Source organism: Haliotis rubra, unplaced genomic scaffold (genome assembly GCF_003918875.1).
Source record: "Haliotis rubra isolate DU_JTF1 unplaced genomic scaffold, ASM391887v1 Scf50, whole genome shotgun sequence".
Lineage (NCBI taxonomy): Eukaryota > Metazoa > Mollusca > Gastropoda > Lepetellida > Haliotidae > Haliotis > Haliotis rubra.
This window is the reverse complement of record NW_025767191.1, coordinates 2,629,515-2,655,128: the sequence shown is the minus strand read 5'-3', so window position 1 is coordinate 2,655,128 and position 25,614 is coordinate 2,629,515. Positions and strand designations below refer to the sequence as shown.

General features: G+C 40.9%; 1 protein-coding gene across 1 annotated transcript; it reads right to left on the bottom strand.

The window, feature by feature from the left end:
• Positions 1-25,614, bottom strand: LOC124291830 (low-density lipoprotein receptor-related protein 4-like). Its single transcript, XM_046728901.1, has 12 exons — positions 25,483-25,614; positions 18,400-18,642; positions 12,664-12,835; positions 9,360-9,487; positions 7,093-7,249; positions 6,216-6,313; positions 5,195-5,323; positions 3,856-3,987; positions 2,307-2,561; positions 1,575-1,643; positions 977-1,055; positions 1-719 (listed from the first exon to the last, which is right to left on the bottom strand). The coding sequence occupies exons 1-12, from the start codon at positions 25,532-25,534 to the stop codon at positions 431-433; spliced, it is 1,803 nt and encodes a 600-aa protein (XP_046584857.1). The 5' UTR covers positions 25,535-25,614; the 3' UTR covers positions 1-430.

The window sequence follows — 25,614 nt, the reverse complement described above, 5'->3', positions numbered from 1 at the left end:
TTTTCCCATGATGGCGGGTTTAACAACGTAAACGTCTACACGCCGATATTACATTATCGCTCGCACCTTGACTGAACAGTGATATGTTCAAATCAGCGTTAAACCAAAAACCACACACTTGCTTACTACAGTCCGACGAAGAAGATCACAATTCGGTAAACTCCGATTAAGTAATTTTGGTATATACCTCACTCCTTTGAGAGGCATTTTAGAAGTTGTAAAGACGAAGGAAAACCAAGTTCTATAGATAGTCAACTTCTTTATTGCAATGATGTTTCGGTGTATAGTACTTGCTTGAAAACGGTGTTCGTATCTACACCGAAACGTCGCATTCATGCTTGATGGTGTTAGTATCTACACCGAAATGTCGCATTCATTGCAATAAAGAAACTGACTATCCATAGAACTTGGTTTTCCTTTAAACTTCACTTCACTCCTTCCTGTTCACGAAGTCCAATGCTGCATATCCAGAATCGTTGTTCATGTCTGTTTCAGCATCCTCCACCACGTCATCGCTGATTGCGTCGCAACATTTGTCACTTGCGGGAAGAACATCTGGCTGGGGATGAAGCTGCGAACTGGCGTTTGCCTCCGTTTGTTGTTGACATTGTACCTCACTGACAACATTGTATTCAACGTTTTCATCATTGATGCTTGAGGCACCAGTGTCACTGTTGAACTGTAGATTGTTGTACTGGCTTTCTTTAGCTCGGCGTGACCTGTAATACAAACACAAAGGGACTGCTTTAAAACGTAGTGAATCCTGTCGTGGAAATGAATTTGAAAATTCTATGTTATAACTTAAATAATTTTCTTTTAAAAAAGACTTATATTTTTGCGGCGGATAATTTCTATTTTTTCATTAGTTTGAAGCAGAAATATTGTTAATGCATTTTCTGAGATATTTTTTTTTTTCGAAATAAAACACAGGTGTTTTCTGATACTGACGTTCAATATGTGATTAACCTCTACTTACCTAAAGATCAATACCACCAGTACGGCAATAACAATCACCAAGGCCACTATTACAGCAATCATCACCGGCACTGCATAGTCTGAAAATATTATGCATTCCTAATGACAGTTTGTTTGTCTGATTGTTTTACGCCACACTCAGCAATATTATTGGTATATTGTATGTAAATTATCCGAGTGTGCGCCAGACAATCCAGTGACTGACATCATCAACATTGATCAGGGCAGTTGGGATACGATGACCACTGATCCCGTTAGGCGCCTTTTACGACAATCGTGGATTCCTGAAGGCCAATTGTAACCCTGATCTTCACGGGTATCTCCTTATAACTATTTAAACAAAATTTATGTAGTACTACAAATATGTTTCACGATCAACAAATATTTGTGCACAGAATATACATATAGAAGAATTATAGAAATTAAATTTATTGCAGTTAAAGTTTGCTGAGTGACTACAGAATAGTACTGTAAAACTTAATGATCAGTTTTATCACAGTTGTCTGTAACACTGGCAGCAAGCAGTGCATAGACCGGACAGAAAATGATACCGTCATTACACATATCACATTAATAAAACAATCTGTACTGGCATTTACCTATGCTGTGTGAGGCCTCTGCACTAAGGTTTCTAGTCTCGGGTAACACTTGAGTACAATCCCGGTTGTCTGATGGAACAGAAACATGGAAAAAATATATTTTCTTTGTCATCGTCAGCGTGTACGGGAAATGTATGTATGTATGTATGTATGTATGTATGTATGTATGTATGTATGTATGTATGTATGTATGTATGTATGTATGTATGTATGTATGTATGTATGTATGTATGTATGTATGTATGTATGTATGTATGTATGTATGTATGTATGTATGTATGTATGTATGTATGTATGTATGCAGGTATGTATGTATGTATGTATGTATGTATGTATGTATGTATGTATGTATGTATGTATGTATGTATGTATGTATGTATGCATTCATGCATGTATGTATCTATGTATCTATCTTGATAGATAGGTACATAGACACACACAAATATGTATATACACACAGACACACACATATATATTTAACACACATATAATTAACAATACCTCAACTCAAATCAAAACCCAATTGAGAAATTGAGATGAGAAATTGAGACTTACAACGATAAACCTCCATTAAATATTGCAGATAACACATAAATTGCCTTTGCCACATGTTTTGCGTTAACAAACTTCCATTGCTCAATGGTTGGGGTTCGTGACCTGTTTGAAAGTGTGGCAGGATGCAGATAAAACTATGCTATATACATCTGGGAGAGTTCTATGTGAGATACCTACCCACCAGCCTATGGTTACATTGGCTCCCTTCCCATCCGCAGGCACAGTGTTGTGGGCACTCCCCAGTCTGGCTGTTGCAGTGAGCATGGTTAGCACAAGCACCGCACTTGTACTTGCATCCGTCGCCATAGTTACCCATCTTACCACAAGTAGTGCTGCCATTGCCGATTTGAGCTGGACCGCGCGTAGTATCCGTTAATGGATCCGTTGACGTATCCGTCGACAAGGAACTGGTTTCCGTTGTTACGATAATTTCTGCCCAAAATACAAGTGTGTTTGTTTTGGAACTTTTACAAAAGTACAAGCGTTCCTGTAGCGACACAAACATGTATTCATAAAGGTACAAACGTGACTGCCCTACATAGAACATTACAGTACTATAATTAGTATCGTACCTCAATACGTATCAGGTCAAATGGTATTGCTTCATTGCTCTCGTGTCACGTTTGTGTCAAATTGTGCCAACTCTACGGCGTTAAACCCGAACAACTCATACCTCTTGATAATTTAACAGGTCGGTTTTAATGACTTTACGTTTAACACACATTGTAACCAGAACCACTTTTATATGAAGACCCATGCTAGAATTATCTCACGAACATCATAATCACTGCAGTTTTACTAAGGCGTAGATCATTCTCATACGACTTGTAAAATCTAATGCAAAACGTACCTTCTTGCTTTAAAGACAAATTACTTTGCACATCCGGTTTAATGCACAATTTGTTATGGTAAAATGTGTATATTACGTACAGTGAGGTAAAAATAGCTACGTAATTAAGAGCCATCTGCAGTGTCTGTATAAAGAACCTTCGTCCTCAATTACAGCCTATCCCATCTTGATGCTTCCGTTAGAAACATTTCATACCAGTTCAGAACGCAAATAGCGACGGGCTATATTGAACATGATCACACAGTGACTCTGGACCATTAGATGTACCTGTAGATCCCCTTACATTATACCGTTATCGGGGATAGTATGGATTGATGAGTGTTTATCCTTCAGAGGGGGTGATTTGCACGTATTTACAAATTGAGTGAGTGAGTAAGTATGAATTTACGCCGCTTTTAGCAATGTTCGGACAGTATCACGGCCAGGGACACAAGAGAAGGGCTCACACATAGTACCATGTGGGGAATCGAACCCGATTCTTCGGCGTGACGAGCGAACGCTTTAACCACTAGGCTACTCAACTGCAATTGTACAGAAACGACATTTAGGACGGAAATGTCAAATAAACTTACTAAATTTCTCTTCGCAAGTGTCATTAACCTGCACGATATATTCTTCAATTTTATGAGATGTGGAGGAAATTTCAAAACTTTCCCACAGATTTAAGGAGTGATGTGTGCACACTTAAAAATAATCATGAAACAATACCCATGAGATATCCAATCAGCGAGAAATAGGAGGTGGGCTAAAGACGCAATATTTCCCATTTAGAAATGTATTTAGCACGGTTAAGAAGGACATATCTATACTTTCTTTTTTGGATAACATCCTTATCGTACTATTGTAGAAATATGTGTCAATGATGGTAAAACACACCTGTATCACACTTTGGACCACTCCATCCTGTCTTGCAGCCGTAAGGACACTCCCCAGACAGGTAATGACAGGAATCGGCCTTGCAGTGACCACATGACCGGTTACACATCGAAAAGTTGTAGCCCCGACTCCCTGAAAAACAACATGACTGAAAGTGAAATGAACCTAGTGAGTGAGTGAGTGAGTGAATTTAGTTTTATGCCGCACTCTGCAATATTCCAGCTATATGGCGGCGGTCTGTTAATAATCGAGTCTGGACCAGACAATCCAGTGATCAACAGCATGAGCATCGATCTGAGCAAATGGGAACCGATGACATGTGTTAACCAAGTCAGCGAGCCTGACCACCCGATCCCGTTAGTCGCCTCTTACGACAGAAATGAACCCAGAGTATCCGTCGCTGGTGACAAGTGTGATTATAACAAAAGAATGAGAGAGTGAAGTTCTCATCTGTAAGACACATATCCAGCGATTAGGGATTTTGAATATTATGGCTGGCGCTGTTCTTATCGACATTTCATTACTCCATCATTCATTTAAATAAGAGCACCCAAATACAAGTCAATGTCACAGGCGTAAGCTTTATGGGATGTTGTGTCACCAGGTAAGAATGTTATCAATGGGAATTAAACATTTTGTGTATACGTTTCACAACGTTGAGGATTATTTTGTCAAAGGTAATGAAGAATTTATCAAATATCTTAAACGGACAAATCTAAACGAAACCTATAACAGAAGTTTCTTCACAGTGTTTCTTTGTTTGTTGTTTAACGTCGCACTCCGCAATATTCCACCTATATGGCCGCGGTCTGTAAACAATCGAATCTGGACTAGACCATCCAGTGATGAACAGCATGAACATCGATCTACACAATTAGGATGCGATGGCATGTGTCAACCAAGTCGAAGTATCAGATGATGCAGCATTACCTATATCGTATATTAAACTCACCTCGGTTATTCAAGCAAGTGCAGTTCATAACAGATTTTGATATCGACCCTACTAAGCCATGAGCCAGACAATTTTCTGGTGCCACTCAGAGGGACCAAACACTGTTATGTTTTTTTTAAGTGGTTATGGTCTCTACATATCAAAAATGTATGATGGCCATGACGGTTTGGTAGCTCAGACTCAGAACGAGGCTAAATTCAAGATGGCCACCAAAAAACCCAAAATTTTCAAAAAATGTCAATTCCAAGCTTTAATCATGAGTAAAGTTCAGTAAATAGGTTGGAAATGAAAAAAGGGAGGTAAAATGGTGCTAACATGATTAAAAAGATTTAATTAATATCAACCTGTGGTACCTATTCAACATGCATCCTGTTTGCTACAACATACCTGTTATCCCGTAATAATTTGCTTGGCATCCTTCTGTACACAGTCCTGTTGTCCTGTTGCACGCAACTCCATCTTTGCAATGACCACACTGTTCCTCACAGCTTTCGCCATATGTGTGTGAGGAACAACCTGTTGAACACATAAAAAACTACATTCAGTGGACATCACTTAGAAATACAGAAGTGAGATGACCAGAATTTCAACTATCAAAATCGTTATATCACTGTGTCTAAATTCATTCAAATGTATTTCTAAAACTATTCCAATCTCTGACCCATTTTCTGATTGGGTCGACATGATATCCTAGTGCTATACCACTCATTCGTCTCACCAAAGACGTTCGATTCGTTATATAGGTGCAACGTCTGTAGCCCATTCCTTTTGTCCCCCCTGTCATAATACTTAAATGTTAAAAACAGCGTAAACCTATACTCATTCACCCAGCAGAAAATGGGTACCCGGTGGGATAATCAGGTGACTATTAACCTTCTGCCTCACAGGCGGCTTGGGTCATCCGGGTTAATAATAATGACATTGTGATTACAGCGAGTAACTAGACGGATGGATGTTTGCCGCTATATAATTAATTATTATTATCATTATTATTTTTCTGCTTCCTTGAAGATAATAGCGTTTGCATGTTATCTGACTCTACTGTAATCCATTGTCTAGCTGTATTCATAAAATAACGTGGTCAGTGAATATTCTAGCATGACAGAAACATCATCCCCTGAAAGCAATGATCTACGAGGTCACGTCAAGACTAGTCTGTCATACAGACCCTGAAGCATATACATCCAAGAAAGCCCACGCAAGTCTAGAAATTGTGGCAAGTCTAGAAGAAAGTCTAAGCGCTCATTTTCATTATATTTTATTTTTTACTATGAACTTTCTGTAAAATATGTTCACTTCAGTGATTAGTTGTTAGTCTAAGTCAAGACGAACAGCATGAGGTACATGGGGACATATATTGACAAATAACTTTAAATTGTCTCTTGGACGTCACGTGTTCACAACTTACGGGACAGTTTGGTGACATAAATGCCAGTGAGGCTCTTGAACCCCCCTGATGAGATCCTCAGCTTCTCCGTTCCATTGAGATGTATAGCTCGTACAGCACTATGAAAGATATGACGACCCATGATAGAGCACCGAAGAAACAATGTTAAATGTAAGTGTGTAGTTCACGTGTTTGCATTTTCATTAATGGAATTATATTGAACTACAGACAATAACAACGAGGAGACTGTATAAATCTGTACAACAGTTTGTTAGGTGCCTGTTTCACTTTGGCAACATTAGCGAAAATAATTGCTTGGCTATCCAATCAAACCCAACCATATCACTTGTAATATATTATAAACATTCTTTTGTTTATTTACGACCTGAGCAGGTCAATGTTTCATTACTTTGAAAAATTTCCATTTTATCAACTACACAGAAAGATGCTGAGAAATGCTGAGTCTTCCCTGAATGATGACTGTACAGCGTCTCTATATAACAGGGATGTTCCTCCTTCAATAGGAAGTGAAATAGCACACTATTACCAATGAGAGATCGGATATTATATTTCAACATTGTTTTGTTTATTTATAACAAAAGACAATCCACTTTTCATTACCCTACTGCGTGTTATTATTACGTAAAAATAAATAGTAGAAGATTTTGAAAACAAATCCCATTCTATCAACTGCACAGAAAGATGCTGAGAGATGGTGAGTCTTCTCTGAATGATGACAATACAGCGTCTCTAAACGGGATGTTCCTCCTTCATCCCTCTCATCAATAGGAAGTGAAATAGCACACCATTACCTACTGAGATCAGAAAAAACTGTTGATAATAACATTCCCAAATGCAAAACCTGACATATAACAATGACTAGGCTTGTAAGGCTTACTTAGTCTTCCAGTCCGTGAAGTACAGGGCGTCCTCAAAGAAGAATATACCGAAGTAATGAGTGCCCGGTTCATTGAGGATCTGCCGCCGGCCTGTACCGTCGAGCTTGACTGAGTCGATCCGGTGTTCCCCAGCATCGCACCAGTACAGTGTCTCGCCTACAATATAATAGCGTGGTGATGATGATGATGATGATGATGATGATAACGACTATGATAACGACTAGATGGTGTACATACTTCTACTGCTGCTGCTCCTGTTGCCGTTGCTGTTGCTGTTGCTACTGCAATTACGATTTCAATCATTATGATTACAATCTACAAATATTGTTGGTATCACTCTTTTTTTTCATGAATGCCATCTTTTGGGGCACCTTTAGGAAACGAAACGTGGTTGCTATAAGCATTAAAGGGATGGGTATATCTTCTCGTAATTTATAATATAAATTTCACTGAAAACGATGACAAACGATCACTGAGTCGATAATATTTATCAAGACAGTCCACGCTACTTGGGGGTAATGGAGCTGCGTACTAGTACATAGAATAAAACAATGTTTCCATGTGTAACAATAAAGGCGGAAGTGACCCAAACTTGTGCGTCGTTGTGAAATCATAGAACCTTTCCTGTCATGTGAGTGAATGTTCCTACTCTCGAGTGCACTCTCTAGTGCTTTCATTGGAAATGTTGTGTGAGTGAGTGAATGTAACTGTAGTTGATGTTAAGGTTCACATATTCACATTAACTGTACAATAAACAAGAAATAATCCCTATAAATCCAGTTTAGAGATTGGACATGTATTTCGGTGAGTGGATGGAAGAAAGGTTATGGTTCTGACCTTGTACATTATAATAATTATAATTTGTTTTCAGGAGCCATTATTTTCTTTCCACGACCTATGACAAAATAAGGTTTAAATTCAGTTGAAAATTTGAAAGAATATACTTATGCCACTTTTTCATGTCTCACCAACATCCCTACCATTATGACGTATGTGACCTCTTCTCTTTCGTTGTGTCGTTTCGAATACCCCTTATTAATATCACCTCAGCAACTCCACGCCTACTCCCAAATAAAATACAAAAAGTGACAGAGTAAGTGTGTTGTCTCGTGGCTGGTCAATAGTGACAGGCTTATTTAAAGTTTGTAAGTACACCCTTGACCCCAGTTACATATTTGAGCCCACTTCTCAATCCGGAGCTCATCACGGTCACCTAGACGTGACACGCCAACGGTTTCGATAAATTGACAAGTCATGAGCAAATACCCTGGTGGTACGTGATGCGGTGTTTCCGTAGTTGCTGTTTCCCTCACTGTCACGTTGCTGTTTATACTGCGGTTCCCCTCAACATTTAGGAAGTGTTTGGAAGTTGTAAACATAATGATCCAATTCTGGGCAGACCGAACATAGGGTTTCGAACCAAGCCTTGGGACTGTGTCACATACACATTTGCTGCAGCATTTCTGTTACATTGTAGGGGAGGGGGTGGGACAGCATGGGAAGGAGTGAGTGAGTGAGTTTAGTTTTACGTAGCACTCAGCGATGTTCCACCTGTATGGCGGCGGTCTGTAAATAATCGAGTCTGGACCAGACAATCCAGTGATCAACATCAGGAGCATCGAGCTGCGCAATTGGACACCGATGACATGTGTCAACCAAGCCAGCGAGCCTGACCACCCGATACCGTTAGTCAGCTCTTACAACAAGCATGGGTTACTGAAGATTCATTCTAACCCGGATCTTCACGGGTCAGTATGGGAAGGAAGAGTGATAGCTGGAGTTTGTATGTAGACTTGATGTGCTTCAGTTGAAAAAAACCCATGACCTTGTATGTTTTTAAATAGCTATGCGACTAAATACTGTGAGCTTTATTAAAAAGAAAATACACCTTGCAACAACATATTTGTGTGGCAGTCTTATTGTTAGCAGTTTCGAAAAAGATCTAGACGCAAATATTACCATGCATTTACTGAGAACATTTATCAACATAAACCCCTAGCCGTGAATATTTACAAGCATTACAACAAAACATATTTCGATAAAACACCACAGTGCCCTTCCTCTCTCTCCGAGTCTTCCCATCCCGGGGCGCCCCACCTCTTCCGTCTTCCCCAGAATGTCAAATGACCCTAATTGTGCTGAATGTTGGGGGTAAAAGAATGACCGAAGTCTGCAAGTGATATCATAGACTTTCAACAGGTTCTGTTGCATTAATGTGTGTCCGTTATCAGCTATTACGTAAAATATGTTCACGATCTAAACGTACTTTGGTCATCAAGAGTAATCCCATTTGGCCATTGGATGTCCGTGTTGACCAGAATCTTGCGATCTGTGCCGTCAAAATTGCATCGCTCTATCTTAGCGAAAACCGCCCAGTCTGTCCATATTAGGAGTCTATCAAATAGAAAACAATAACATTCGTCTGATATAATGTTTCATTAGCGAGAAATGTAAATAGAGTGAACACCACAATATCAGTATGACATTCCAGCACTGCGACTTCACCCAGTCATGTTGGGTTTCAGTGTTAACAGCTTCTTCCTGTTTGTTGACTTAATTTGACACCAGGGATTGCATTGTTTTCAAACTATTGTTTTATTTCCCGTCACGAATCGTTTATCAGTATCATCATATGGCGCGCTGTCATTACAGGAAGTTTTTGTTTGACAGAGGAAAACAAAACCGAAACTTGGAAAGTGACTCACTAAGACCCTCACCTCTCTCCCTCTCTGTGTCTCTCTGTAGGTCACATGGACCTCGCACCTCTGCCCTCACCCTCTCTGTGTACCTCACCGAGACCCCTAACCTCTCTTATCTCTCTCTTTCTCTGTCTCTCTGTAAGTCACAGGGACCCTGCACCTCTCCCCATCTCTCTCACCCTCTCTGTGTACCTCACCGAGACCCCTCACCTCTCTTCTCTCTCTCTTTCTCTGTCTCTCTGTAAGTCACAGGGACCTCGCACCTCTCTTTCTCTCTGTAAGTCACAGGGACCTCGCATCTCTCCCACTCTCTCTCACCGTCTCTGTGTACCTGACCGAGACCCCTCACCTCTCTTCTCTCTCTCTTTCTCTGTCTCTCTGTAAGTCACATGGACCTCGCATCTCTTCCCCTCTCTCTCACCCTCTCTGTGTACCTCACCGAGAGCCCTCACCTCTCTTCTCTCTCTCTTTCTCTGTCTCTCTGTAAGTCACAGGGACCTCGCACCTCTCTTTCTCTCTGTAAGTCACAGGGACCTCGCATCTCTCCCACTCTCTCTCACCCTCTCTGCGTAACTCATCGAGACCCCTCACCGCTCTTATCTCTCTCTCTTTCACTGTCTCTCTGTAAGTCACAGGGACCACGCACCTCTCCCCCTCTCTCTCACCCTCTCTGTGTAACTCATCGAGACCCCTCACCTCTCTTATCTCTCTCTCTTCCTCTGTCTCTCTGTAAGTAACAGGGACCTCGCACCTCTCTCTCACCCTCTCTGTGCAACTCATCCAGACCCCTCACCCCTCTTATCTCTCTCTCTTTCTCTGTCTCTCTGTAAGTCACAGGGACCTCGCACCTCTCTTTCTCTCTCTCACCCTCTCTGTGTAACTCATCGAGACCCCTCACCCCCTTCTCTTTCTCTGTCTCTCTGTAAGTCACAGGGACCTCGTACCTCTCCCCCTCTCTCTCACCCTCTCTTTGGAACTCATCGAGACCCCTCACCTCTCTTATCTCTCTCTCTTCCTCTGTCTCTCTGTAAGTAACAGGGACCTCGCACCTCTCTCTCACCCTCTCTGTGCAACTCATCCAGACCCCTCACCCCTCTTATCTCTCTCTCTTTCTCTGTCTCTCTGTAAGTCACAGGGACCTCGCACCTCTCTTTCTCTCTCTCACCCTCTCTGTGTAACTCATCGAGACCCCTCACCCCCTTCTCTTTCTCTGTCTCTCTGTAAGTCACAGGGACCTCGCACCTCTCACCCTCTCTCTCACCCTCTCTTTGGAACTCATCGAGACCCCTCACCTCTCTTATCTCTCTCTCTTTCTCTGTTTCTCTGTAAGTCACAGGGACCTCGCACCTCTCCCCCCCTCTCTCACCCTCTCTGTGTAACTCATCGAGACCCCTCACCCCTCTTCTCTTCCTCTGTCTCTCTGTAAGTCACAGGGACCTCGCACCTCTCTTTCTCTCTGTCTCTCACATCATCTGTGAAGATCACAGAGACCCCTCACCTCTCTTCTCTTTCTCTGTCTCTCTGTAAGTCACAGGGACCTCGCACCTCTCCCCCTCTCTCACCCTCTCTGTGTAACTCATCGAGACCCCTCACCCCTCTGCTCTTTCTCTGTCCCTCTGTAAGTCACAGGGACCTCGCACCTCCCCACTCTCTCTCACCCTCTCTGTGTAACTCATCGAGACCCCTCACCCATCTTCTCTTTCTCTGTCTCTCTGTAAGTCACAGGGACCTCGCACCTCTCCCCTATCTCTCACCCTCTCTGTGTAACTCATCGAGACCCCTCACCTCTCTTATCTCTCCCCCTTTCTCTGTCTCTCTGTAAGTCACAGAGACCTCGCACCTCTCCCTCTCTCTCCCCCCTCTATGTAACTCATCGAGACCCCTCACCTCTCTTATCTCTCTCTCTTTCTCTGTCTCTCTGTCAGTCACAGGGACCTCGCACCTCTCCCCCCCTCTCTCACCCTCTCTGTTTAACTCATCGAGACCCCTCACCCCTCTTCTCTTTCTCTGTCTCTCTGTAAGTCACAGGGACCTCGCACCTCTCACCCTCTCTCTCACCCTCTCTGTGTAACTCATCGAGACCCCTCACCTCTCTTATCTCTCTCTCTTTCTCTGTCTCTCTGTAAGTCACAGGGACCTCGCACCTCTTGCACTCACTCTCACCCTCTCTGTGTAACTCATCGAGACCCCTCACCTCTCTTATCTCTCTCACTTTCTCTGTCTCTCTGTAAGTCACAGGGACCTCGCACCTCTCTTTCTCTCTGTCTCTCACATCATCTGTGAAGCTCACCGAGACCCCTCAACCCTCTTCTCTTTCTCTCTGTAAGTCACAGGGACCTCGCACCTCTCCCACTCTCTCTCACCCTCTCTGTGTAACTCATCGAGACCCCTCACCTCTCTTCTGTCACGAATTGGACCCGTGAAGGTCCGGGTTAGCATGAGCCTTCAGTAACCCATGCTTGTCGTAAGAGGCGACTAACGGGATCCGGTGGTCAGGCTCTCTGGCTTGGTTGACACATGTCATCTTATCCCAATTGCACAGATCGATGCTCATGCTGTTGATCACTGGGATTGTCCGGTCCGGACTCGATTATTTACAGACCGTCGCCATATTGCTGGAATATTGCTGAGTGCGGTGTAAAACTAAACTCACTCACTCACTCATGATTGTGGTAAAACTTGCGGTATTAAACTTGATTCACTGCCCCATTCAAAATATAATGAACATACTTATAGTTAAACATCACCCAGCATTATATCGGGGAAAATCACCATTTCTAGGAATTAAACTTTCTTTACGTCTACATGAACATTTCCTGGAAAGGGAAAGCCTTATTTGTAATTTCCACAACTGTTTTTATTTATACTTACTTCTTTGATGAGTATGTAATTATAGCTCTGGGATTTTCAAGATTCTCGTTAATTATCTCCTCATTCGCCTGGCGCCCGTCCAAGTCCACACCCCAGATGATGTGGTTTCCAGCATCCGTGTAGAACAGTTTCCGATGGTTCATGTCAATGGTTAAACCATCGGGGACAGCATCTGGAAACAAAATAAGGAATGGTACAGATAAAGTCTGTTTCGCCGATACGATCCCTGCAATATCCTCTGATCAACCCATAAGCGTCGAGGCTTCTAAATTATCAGCTTGAATGAGTGAGTATGGTTTTACACCGCTTGTGGCTCTATTCGAGCAATATCATGGCGACGGACAGCAGATGTCGCCACATAGTACCCATGTGGGGAATCGAACCAAGATCCTGGCGTGATGAGTGAACGCTTTAACCATTGGGCTACCCACCGCAGCAAATTATCATTATGAATACGGGAAACAAGCAGATCAGCGCATCTCGAAACGACCTAAAACGTGTTTTCCCAATGTACATTATGAAAGCCGCGCCAAATTATATACACATGAGCATTAATTATCAAAACAATTAAGTACCACCTGAATCCGAGGGCAATTTTGAAAAATGTTGATCCGATCAGGCGGTCATAACCTACATACTGGAATGCACATGTAAAGTACGTGCTTCACACTATACCGAAAACGATGTTAGTCACATGTTCGCGTGCTGTGAAGGTGCCATGCACAAAGGGATATATATATAAAGTTCTGTTTTTTTTAACTTGTTTGAAAGACTACAATGCCAAAAATGAACTTTTATTGGCACCTTAAGTCCCAGACTTTCAGAAACTATGCGATTTTGGCATGCATGACTCAACAGCATTGGTAAATTGAACATTAACCACAAGGTTATTGGTTGACTTGTGAAGAAACAAGTGGCCATCGGTGAAGTGATGGATCGTCCAAGACCTGGAATACGGAAGCATGCAAACGATCGCTTTGACTGAGTCCTTATTCGTCAGGAGACACAATCCTATGACCGATTCCCAAGAACTGCACCGGCTATCCACCAATGCCGATTTGGGCTGATGGTCTGAGGACAAGTATTCCGATCTGGCGCGCCATCGAGAGGCACAGGCAGGAACGTATGGCGAAGTGCAGGCTCCGAGAAAACCGCAACTTGAAGACATGGCACAGGGTTCATTGGGCTTATGAAAGTCGCAATCTTCTACACGTTACCGATAGTCGTTGTTGTGTATGGAGACGTCATAACGAGGCATATCACCATGTTGTCGCTTGATTTCCATAATGGAGGGTGGGGGTGAGGAGATGGGGGTGGTTGCGAGGGGCAGGAGGTGGAGGTAACTGATATATGTTATCCGTGAGAGGGATGGCTACACCAGGTACTGATGTGGTCGCCAGAGGTGGTTCATACAATCATTCTTTGACCATATACTTTCTTGCATTGTTGATATTCGCGTTTTTGTTTAAACTTTTACCCAATTTCCGTTGTTTATTTTAACCTGGGTAAATGTTACAGTTAACACGCAGTATTTGCTCATCAAAGTATATAAAACAACACGTCATATAGTGTTTTCGCATTTATAAAATGAAAACGTAATTGGTGCTTTATTAATGTTTATGTGTATGGTTGTAATTATTTTCTACACCCTGTCATTTGCAAGTTCAGCGACATCTTTCTTAAAATGAGGTACCATCAAATGCATATTTGTGTAGTGCGTCATGAGAAGCAAGTTGAGTTACAGACCACTTTGAACAGTATTCCTGTTGTGTTACGGCGTGTCCCTTTATAGGATTAGGAAAACCCGAAGTGATGCACGTCTTAGACCTTCAGTGAAACCCTAGGGCATATGGTTCCGACAGCCTTAAAAAATAATCGGGGGAAACCGGGATTCGAACCATCTATCACAAGTGTCTGTTTTGCCCAAGGGAGGCAACTCTGAACAGCAAACTCTGCGCCTTGGATGACCGACCCACCTGTGCCCTTCAGTTTGTGAAAACAGAGGTGGTAAAGAAACGCAGCCAAAGCGTTCTAAAAGGATGGGTCTTGACTCACTCAGGAACATTATCCATATTTTAAATTGGAGGGCAAAGTTATACAGGGTAGTAATGATCATTCATGGAGATGTCTCTAGGTCTGAAAGCAGAGACGTACTGCATCAAAGCATAATATTTGATGTTATTGAGATTCGAAAAGGTATGTGTCGGGTATAAGCATAAATATATAAAGCGACATTTGATTAGATAAAACTAGGTTTCGACCATTTTATCTCATATAATGCTGTTACAGTTTATAGTTTCTGATTGCAAAGGTAAAGATAATTTTGTCAGATTAATTTTCTGTATAATATTATTATTAAAATACATTATGGGTATAGAACGATATTGTAGCTTGGGACATTTGCTTTAGCAACTGAAAAATCATATGACCATTCGTTACATGATTGACTGTTCTAAATATAACAGTGTCATTCATTATGCGAACCTGTATTGCACTCATGTCTGTAATATTCGACTTCGGGCCTGACAATCCAGTGATTGACATCATGAGAATCGATTTACGTGAGATACGATGACATATACGTGAACCAGCTCAGCGTGTATTGTGACACTAGACTGTGCAATGTGTTCTTTATTTACGCTCAGGTAATAAACAGCACCTCATTTCCCTCAGTTTCATGAAAAACACTGTACATTATCAAGTTTTACAGGGAAAAATAGCCACCAAACTAATTACAAACATCTGTCACTTTCACAATCACTAATATGTGTGGCCATGAAACGGTAAGGGTCTAAGGTTCCGGATGAAATCGACCTTCTTATAGCATTCGAGTTTTTGAGGTAGAGGTTCAAACGATATGTCCGAATGTTAACTTTCGCGATTTGGTAAGCTGTGATCTGATTGGTCAGTCCAAAAGGTTAGCCTGGCGCGACCATCTACAAGGTTTTGTTAGACTCATTAGAGGAGTGTAACGAATGATACTGACCCTAAGTTTACTTAGACTGGGGTTGTCTATATCAATTTATTTATTAATTGTTGTTGTAATCATATGTTATTAGGTGTATTATTCTGGTACCGATCATCTGTCAGATGGGCTGCCCGCAATCTTTGCGTCATTAATTTAGGTGTGGATTTCAGGGCTGCGGTGAGGGTATATGACACTCAAAAGGGTGTTATGTCAATACTTTGATGTACAAAAAATAATCTGTAATCAGCTGCCCCCTGAGCTACCTACGGCCCTGAAATGGCAAGATATATCATCAGCGGAAAGAGTACCATCCAGTAGATAGTCGCAGGTGTGGGCTTCTAGCAGCCGTGTTGCCAGAACGTTCAGCTGTACAACGCAGACCATCATCAGACTAATGAGACGCGTCATCCAGACTGGATGGACCTCTAACAGATCCAGCACTGGAAGACCGACAGTTACCACTCCTCAAGATAATCATCACCTACGCATTCATTATCTGCACAACCGGATGCACACAACATCAACAACGTTGGGTCACCACATCACAGTGATGAAACGACAGGTGTTGTTGGCATCGCCTATCGACCATTTCGGGGCATGTTATTAACCCAACTGCACTGTCTACGTTGTGTCGATAGCAATGTCTCACCTGGTGTTTTTGCAGCTTGAACACATTGTTTATCATCGAAACAAAGCACAAGGTGTGTACTTCCTGTTGTACGTCAATTTAGATCATGACAATCGGTGAGTGATCGAGTCCAGATCAAGACAGGAGTAAGAATAAGACGAACAATAAGGCTGTTTGTTTAATTCTATCCCTCTCCGAAGGTTGACACAATCAACAACAACCTATTATTCTAATACTATTCTCCCGATAGTATATAGGCTACTACAGTATTCCCTGTGCTAAGGGGGCGGTGGGGTAGCCTAGTGGTTAAAGCGTTCGCTCGTCACGCTGAAGACCTGGATCGATTCCTCACATGAGTACAATGTGTGAAGCCCATATCTGGTGTCCACCGCCGTTATTTTGCTGGAATATTGCTAAAAGGTGTAAAACTAAACTAACTCACTCACTGACTTGCTCCCTGTACTAAGCGCCTTCTTCCAACGGGGGCCACGTATCAATGTACCTAACTTTACAAGTCAATACAAATCTCTACAAAGGAATTATACTGGCAGTAATATAGCGTGACAGCACCAATACGATGGCAGTACAAATACAATCATGTTAGTAATGTAATATAAGTAATAATTATAATACTGAAGGGATTACAATATTCACAGCAGTCAAGCATAAAAAATGGGCCTAGGCCGAAACTCCATTCCACTATGTATAAAGTGTAACACTCCTAGAGGTTTCCACAATGTTTTGGGTAAGACTATGCTAGAAAGGCCTATCGCGGTTGTATTAACTTGTATTACCTTCAAGAAATGCCTAAATATAGTACAAGTCTGACGATAACACACCATCGCTCCAACTGAATGCCATCAGAAACAATGCAATACACTTCAAACACTCTCCCAAAATGATAACACTGCCTAATACTATTATGTTCACTTCCGTTAGATCTCGGTTGTGTATGGTATGATAAGCGTATAGGTTTCTTATTGTAGCGAATACGGTGTGTACTATGACCAGAACACTATGCCGTAGCGTTATATCACGTGTTTTCACGACACTAAATCCTTCCTGACCACACAGTGGCGATTTCCTAAACCAACTACAAACAATGGAAGATGATGTCAGTATCATGAAGAATGGATACCGTAGGCGATGACTAAGGCAACTGTGGGCCTTTCTCCCACGCATGTCACGCTCTCACGTATGTGGTACACAGTATAGCCCAAACCCAATGGTACTCTTTTAGACTAACGCTTAGTCTCTGAATATATATAATCTTGATGATAACAAACAAACCCATTGAAATCGAAAAGGAGCCCCTGTGAGACCAGAGATTACATTTGCATCATTTAGGGCTTAACCATGGCAGAGAAGGTAAGACAGTAGGGAACATAATATTGTTCAGGGACTGTGAGACAGACTAGCATTCTTTTGGCTTTCTATTTTCATTCGCTGTGCTTGTACCATGTACCGTACGACCTCTAAAACGTGCAAGCCATAGCAGCATCGTAACTCCAACATATACTCATGACACGTTATCGCTGCTTTTGGCCACTGAAACAGCTTTGACAGTGGCAGTATATTGACGTTACAATAACGACGTTTTATAGTAATCATTTGAACAGTATTGTGACTCTTTTGGGACAAACTTGTTGGTTGAGATGGCTTCTAAATACGCCGTGACGTATTAGAGCCTTGTATGTGTCAGAATTTCAGATAAGAGGCAACAAACGGGATCGGGTGGTCAGGCCCGCTGACTACAAGTCATCGGTTCCCAGTTGCGTAGATCGATGCTCATGCTGTTGATCACTGGATTGTCTGGTCCAGCCTTGATTATTTACAGACCGCCGTTATATAGCTGGAATTTTGCTGAGTGTGGCGTAAAACTAAATTCACTCACTAATTCACTCAGAATTTCAGAAGGTTTTGTCAAGGTTAAATGGTTAAATCGAGATAACCTCTGCTGAACAAGTTAGGACCACGTTCAAATCACAACACCAAGGCTGGAAAATCCACAAATAAATTCTTCCTGACACATACAAGCAGTTGTACCTCGTTGAGTCGAAATACGGATAACTCGACATATAGCTAATACATGATCAAATGTATGATATTGACTCTATAAGGATGGAACGTTTGTGCTTACGTGTATCGAGATCCAACAGTGTTGATTCTTTGGTGCCATCAAACTTGGCTGACCGAATTTCTTTGGACATGACATCACTCCAGTAGATATTTTCCGTCAAGCTGTCATATCCAATAGCGACGGGCCTTATAACTTTGAATAATGGAAGTGTAGAGACGACTCGTGACGTCACATTGACACGGTGTATTTGACCAGATACTTCATTCGACTTGTCTGTCACAAATACCATCACATCTTCTGTGCCTGTAATAGAGAGAAGCGTGATTCACCATTACTACAGAACGTCATGTATATATAACGTTAAGGCAGGTATCAATTCATTTTAGAAACAAATTTAAACTGGTGCACGTGGTTCCACTTGGTGCAAAGTAGCGGCATAAGTTATGAATGTATCACTGACAGTCATTGATGACACAAGTTGTAAGTTGCAACATAAAGGCACCAAATGGAACAATGTCGTTTTGAAGATAATGATATATGAGTGAGTGAGTTTGGTTTAACTCCGCTTTTTAGCAATATTCCAGCAATATTACGGCGGGTGACACCAGAAATGGGCTTCACACATTGTACCGATGTGGGGAATCGAACCCGGGTCTTTGTCGTGACGAGCGAACGCTTTAACCACTAGGCTACCTACCGCCTGTATTGATGTATGAACCCCTGTCCTATTAGAATGGAAGTCTACAAACATTTGACTTCCTATACCCTAAAAACAACTGGCATACGAAAACGCGGTAGGTGTGTAATGTGTTTTGGACAGGAATGACACAAGCTATCATGTCTTCAGAACACATTTCACTTCCGATAAAATATCATTCAATATCTCTTGTTAACGGAGAAACGGAAATCGAGATATCTATATTTCAAGACAAGCATTGTGTCGATAGTACAGCACAATGGACAAGGGTAACTGTACACGCAGTCATTTGTAACTGGCAATTGAAATTCGTCTTGATAAGTTATGACTTTAGATGATTACAATACCCGTGAAAAAGTTATCAAAAAGACCACCAACAGTATATCATGTAATGTGTATTTGAGTAAGCAAGAAATGCTGAAATACTTTGTGGTGACCGTCCTTCCAAACTGAATAGCGTGTCTTCAATAACACGTAACTGTTATAAGGGCATCATTGTTTTATGTGTTTCACGTAGCCACCAAATTCTGAACATGGGCCGGTCGGTCGTGGAAAAAAAACCTTAATAAAAACAAAATTATCTGAATAATGTTCTTGATTCTCATTTAATGCAATTCTTATTACAATTTTTTGCGGGTTTTTTTACTTGTGACAGCAGCTGATTAAAAGATAATATACATTTTATATGACGAGGCGGTCCGTTGTAGGTTCGAGCGGGCGGTGCGTGTGTGTGTGTCTGTGTGTGTGTGTTTAGGGGGGGAAGGGGGGGAAGGCAGTAAAATTAGGAGAAAACTAAGGGTCTGTTCGATTATTGCCACACTGGTTTGGGTTTCTGAAACTGGTTTCTCCTGTTATAAACGAGTGTCTAGTTTCGGATACATGGTTTCAAAGTGAAACCAGTTTCTAGTTTTATAAAGGAGTGGATGGTTTCAACATCCGGTTTCAAAATGGATAGAAAATAGATGTCTCAGATACTATATATGTGGAACGAATCGAATAACAGCATTGCCGTAGGTAATTTTCTTTTTTCATTTTATGAGGAAATTAAAAAATAATAAAGAGATGAAATGCTTTTGGAGGTAAATGTTTGCGTACATGTAATTATACAGTAACAAGTAACTATATGTATACAAGTTACATAAAATAGTCATGTTCAATAGACTGGGGTTTTAAATAATATTTTCCTAGTTCTCAGTTGATTTTTATCATTATTTTGGTTACAGAAACTACTTTGTTTCTTTGCGCAAAGATGACTTAGTAATAACAATGAATACCGGCTCGGCCATATTGAAAATCGGATCAGTTCAGGGATCATCGCTCGTGGAAACACGTTAATAAAGTATACGCTTTTTTGAAAGATTAGTTTCGGGAAAGACGTTTGCAGATGGGCACGGCATCAGTCACCGGAAAAGCTCACGTAACTTAAATTTCACGGCATAGTGTAAAGTATGGAATGGATTTTGGAATGGAATTTGGAATGGAATAGTGGAATGGAATTTGGAATGGAATTTGGAGTGACACAGATTTCCTATATATAAACAAGTCTCCACTCTAATATGCTAAGACAGTTTATAAACAGCTAGTCACTGATATATGGCACGTAAGATAAGACGTGGGTCAGCTTCTCTCTTCAGCCATGGCCCATCCACCACACACTCAAAGGCACATGTCTTTGGGTGAATAAGTTTTGAGTTTAAATAATACTTTCTAGGTTATGTAGATAATAAGATTAGAAGGTGTCTCGAAGAAAGGCCTATGGCATGTGCTGTCTACGTATCTAGACTTGCTTATTATGGGGATAGAATTAATTATATCCCTGCAATTATTATTATGTACGTCTTTGAAGCAAGGCTAACGGCACGCCTGAATGGTGGCAGGCACCTGTGTTGTGGCAGGATTAGACATATATAGAGGAGGAAACGGATTATTCAACACAATAGTCGCGTCAAGATATTCTTACGAAGCACAACAGAACACCATGTGAAGTAAAATAACATATATATTAGAACTAATTTTGATATTAATCTTGTTTATTATCATAAAAAGCAATCTTTAATGTCTATATTATCACAAATGTTACAATGTCTCAATATAGCTGTCACTTAAAATCACAATTTCTTGATTATATACAAAATAAGAACAAGTTGTCCACTCCACTATTGTGTCCAAAGACAGAGATTCAGAGGAATATATTTTCCAAGGTACTGTCAAGACCTTACGTACTACTATAGTATACCAGTCATCTCATTAAATCCAAATTATTAGCAGTGGTTATTAAAAGACTTTAGCTTGTGGGTTTCTTAAGTCCATACCCCAGTACACAGACGAAGCTCCGTATTAAATAACTTAACAGATTTGAAGGGGTATAGTTTTCATCATTGAATTATTGGTGTGGTCAAGTGTTCTGAAGTCCAGTCGTATTTGATTTGTAGTCGCGACAATATCCTCTTGTGCTCTTCTGTCAATTGATTTCGTTATGCATCAAGACTTGACACATTTCAAAACTGGGACAAACCCTTCCAACACAGTCCGCATTTAAATGGAAATAAGTATTTTGTAGAAAAATACTTTTCCTTTTTTCCTTGCTCTTTAGACTTTGGTTTATTCTGTGATCAATCCATTTCAAAAGTAAATCATTAGGAAGTATTCTTGGTGTGGGTGTGAACTGCTGACTACAACCGTAGCATTTCTTTATCAATCCTGCCATAAAAGGAATACGGAAGGGCTGTTCGTTGTCCTTATACCCGTGAAGGTCCGGGTTAGAATAAACCTTCAGTAACCCATGCTTGTCGTAAGAGGCGACTAACGGGACCTATTGCGCAGATCGATGCTCATGCTGTTGATCCCTGCATTGTCTGGTCCAGACTCGATTATTCACAGATCGCCGCCATATAGCTAGAATATTCCTGAGTGCGGCGTAAAACTAAACTCACTCCACAGCTCTACTCGGAGCAATTTGCACTGAAACCGTGGATAAACAATAAAATGGTTAAGGGGCTGCGAGACAGGCTATTGCCACACCCCTGTCTGCCACAAGCCTTATCTTCCATCCGGACGGGGGGGGGGTGGGGGTGTAAGAAACTAGGAGCGAGAGGGAAAGTGACTCCCGAACTGTTTACAAACCGTCAATTTAATTAATGGGCGGCACAACAAGGGCGGCACAACACTTGGTTTGTTTAGTACAAGATGAGTATATTCCATTTAATCCCATTCCAAATTCCATTTCCATCATTCCAATCCAAACTCCATTCCAAAATCCATTCCATACTTTACACTATGCCAAATTTCACCCACACCAGATCAGCATTAGATAAATATTTTCAGATACATACGAACACTCGTCGACAGTTTAACCATGCGCTTGTGAGAGGCTAAAGGATCTATTTCGAAACTTCTTCCTGTACGGACGTAAGGCTACACGGACATAATGAGTGAGTGTGTTTAGTTTTACGCCGCTTTTAGCAATATTCCAGCAATATCACGGCGGGGGACGCCAGAAATAACCTTCAAACATTGTGCCTATGTGGGGAATCGAACCCGGGTGACCGGCGTGACGAGCGAACGCCTTTACCACTAGGCTACCCCACCGGCCCCTACACGGACATAAAAGCCAGTTCGTATGTAACACAAACCCATGGCGTTTCCCCTTGAAAAGTGACTATAATATAGAAAAACTACGATGTGAAAGAAATTTAAATTCATTGACCTATTTCGTGTTTTGGAAACGTATATATATATACGTACGTTAACTGCATACAGCGTGCAGTATTGATATACATGACATTGACCTTTATAAACGAGGAGCAGTTATGTGATTATTGTTGACAAAGGTCACTCCTAAAGGTCATGTCATAGAGTTATTATTTTGAAGCTGCGCGATTGTGTCCTCAATCCTCTTCATATTAAAATGCTATGTGTTATTGTAAAGTCAAACAAAGGAAAGTAATAATAATTCCCAGATTATCCCATGTGTATTTTGAATGTTATGTTAAACATTAATTATCACAAGTACTCGATATAATTATCGCGTCAGACAATTATATATGTTGCTCGTGTCATAATCCGTATAAGAACCATATCAAACATCTGTCTATCTATCGATCGATCTGTCTGTCTGTCAATCTACCTATCTATCTTTATATCTATCAGTCTATCTAGCTCTCTATCATATCAGTCTATCTATCAGTCTATCTATCTGTCTGTCTGTGTTTTTCTTTTTTTCACAGGTATTCATTCATTCATTCATAGCTGTACAGAAATATCTTTGTACGTTTTCACCACAATACAGCTGTTATAATTTACAGGAAATTAGAGTGTTTCTCAAAAAGTGGTCAAATGTAACATGTTATGTTTGGGGTTACACTTTCTCAGTGAAGTACATATTCTTTTAAACTACATGAGGAAAAGAAATAATAGAAGCGCAAAAAAAATGAATAAAATAAAATAAAAATTAAAAATTAAAAAAGAGCAGATATATTACTCGCTCTCTCATTCATACCCATGCATGCACTAACCATAACATTGATCTAATCACTTACAAGGTTTACATGCATCGCCCATTTGCTTTCGAATTCATTAAACTTTGATTTATTACGATATGTGGCTTTTTCTACAAGATAATAATACTTTAATTCCTGAAATGTGACATCATAGGAATTATCTTTCTCAGCTTACATTTATAAACATAGCATGTGGCTATTAGTTGTAACAAGTCAAAAGTATCGTCGGCATGACACGTGGGTGAACAAACACCCCCCAAAAATCAGATCACACTGAAGATATAGAGTACCTGTGTATCTATCTGTTTATCAGTCTATCTATCTATCTATTTATCTATCTGTCTGTGTACCTATCTATCTATCTGTCTGTCTGCGCATCTACGTATCTATCTTTCCCCGATTCCACAGGGTACAGAGTACTTTTAGAAAAAATAACAATTACTTTAAGGAAATATTTTCATGGATTCAGTGTCAGATAAAGACAACTCTGATCGACCATATGACGTTTTTTTCGAGGTTTCAGAGCCAATTGTACCATAGTGTTAATCAAAACTTAAGGCTATACGTACTTGCACTTACAACTGGCAAGTGTCCATATCGTCTATGCAGTGGGACTCACAGACGGATATTATGTTAATTGTCTCAAACCAGATAAGTTGCAGATGCTGATGCCATTAGGTGATCACTTTTTTTTCATCACACCACATTCTCATTTCAATCTGAATGCAGAATTTCATAATTAAATTTGTATATGTTTTATGGATGCATGCCGTGCCACACTCCACTCAGAGTATTGGACGAGACCATTTCAATTACAAACGTATTTCTACACCCTGTGTGTTTTACATGTTATTTTATTTCGACAACATATATGCTTAGTAATTATGCAAACATCAAATAGGTATTACTACTTGGTAATCAGTGGATTACATTAATATGAGTTTGTCATATTTCTAAATACATAGTATATCAACGATTCGTGGCGAAACCGCTCAGTCCGTGAACTCAGCACCTGGAGTGTGCCATTTAATGGGAATGATGAAAGCAACATAATTTGATTGATCTGCCGCATCAGAGTTTTGTACGTCAACATTGACATCGGAAGTTCATCTCTGAGATGTAATTACATTTACGTATTTCCTCTATGTTAGAGAGCAACAACAGTGGATATTCCCACCCTGGTTCATTTACATATTATTAAAAGAAAGTTAATAGTTGTTCATTTTGTATTCCGTATGACCTGTGTTTTCTGAGGAATATGTGATTACAATCCTCTGAAATACTGTCATAATAAATCACGATATGTTATGAATTTTTATGAAACATATTTATAGTTCCTATGTTAAATATGACGTTGCTGGTGACCACAGCCTTGTGTGTATGTATGGTATGTAAATGCAGAGTGCAGACAGTCTATGTACCTGAAACGTGTACTTCGTCATACATTAGCCCGCTTGGAGTTAGACAATCAGAGCAAAAATTCCGATTGTATTTCTCAAGAAACAGATTCCTTCCGTGGCAACTCTCTCTCTCACTCTGTCTCTCACTATTTTTCTCTCTGTGTCTCTCTCTCGCTTTCTTTCTAACAAGGCATTTCCAGACATCTCCCTCTCTCTTTCTCTCTCTCCCTCACTTTTTGTCTTTCCCCCTCTCTCTTACTCTCTGTACTACAAGGCATTTCCAGACATCAAGTCTATGTGTCTCTCTCTGTATCTCTCCCACTCTCTCTCATTACTACAAGGCAATTCCTCTCCCTGTCACCCTCTGTGTCACTCCCCTCCCCCCCCCCCTTTCTGTATTAATGGATATATATGTGTGTGAGTGTGTGTTGTGTTGGGGATAGGTGCTGCATTCAGGGAAGGAGCACGATAATTCACATGAAACTGCAACCAGCCTAAACACACATCACAGAGATTGTAATAAATATGCATGTATATATGTACTCACCACTAACAGCACAGACCACAGCGACGAGGCACCATCCACGTAAGCTGTACATCCTGCTAATGTTCACTGCCAGTTACTAGGCTGCCTCATCCCTATGCCGATGAGGAACTATGACGTCACGCCCACTTGAAA

Bases quoted from the DNA above. Each gene is read 5' to 3' on its own strand.
- LOC124291830 (XM_046728901.1), bottom strand. From the start codon at position 25,534: ATGTACAGCTTACGTGGATGGTGCCTCGTCGCTGTGGTCTGTGCTGTT. The intron at 18,643-25,482 runs GTGAGTACATAT...TCTCTATTACAG, and splicing joins TGTGGTCTGTGCTGTTAGTG to GCACAGAAGATGTGATGGTA. The intron at 1,644-2,306 runs GTAGGTATCTCA...CTGTTCCATCAG, and splicing joins ATGTAACCATAGGCTGGTGG to ACAACCGGGATTGTACTCAA.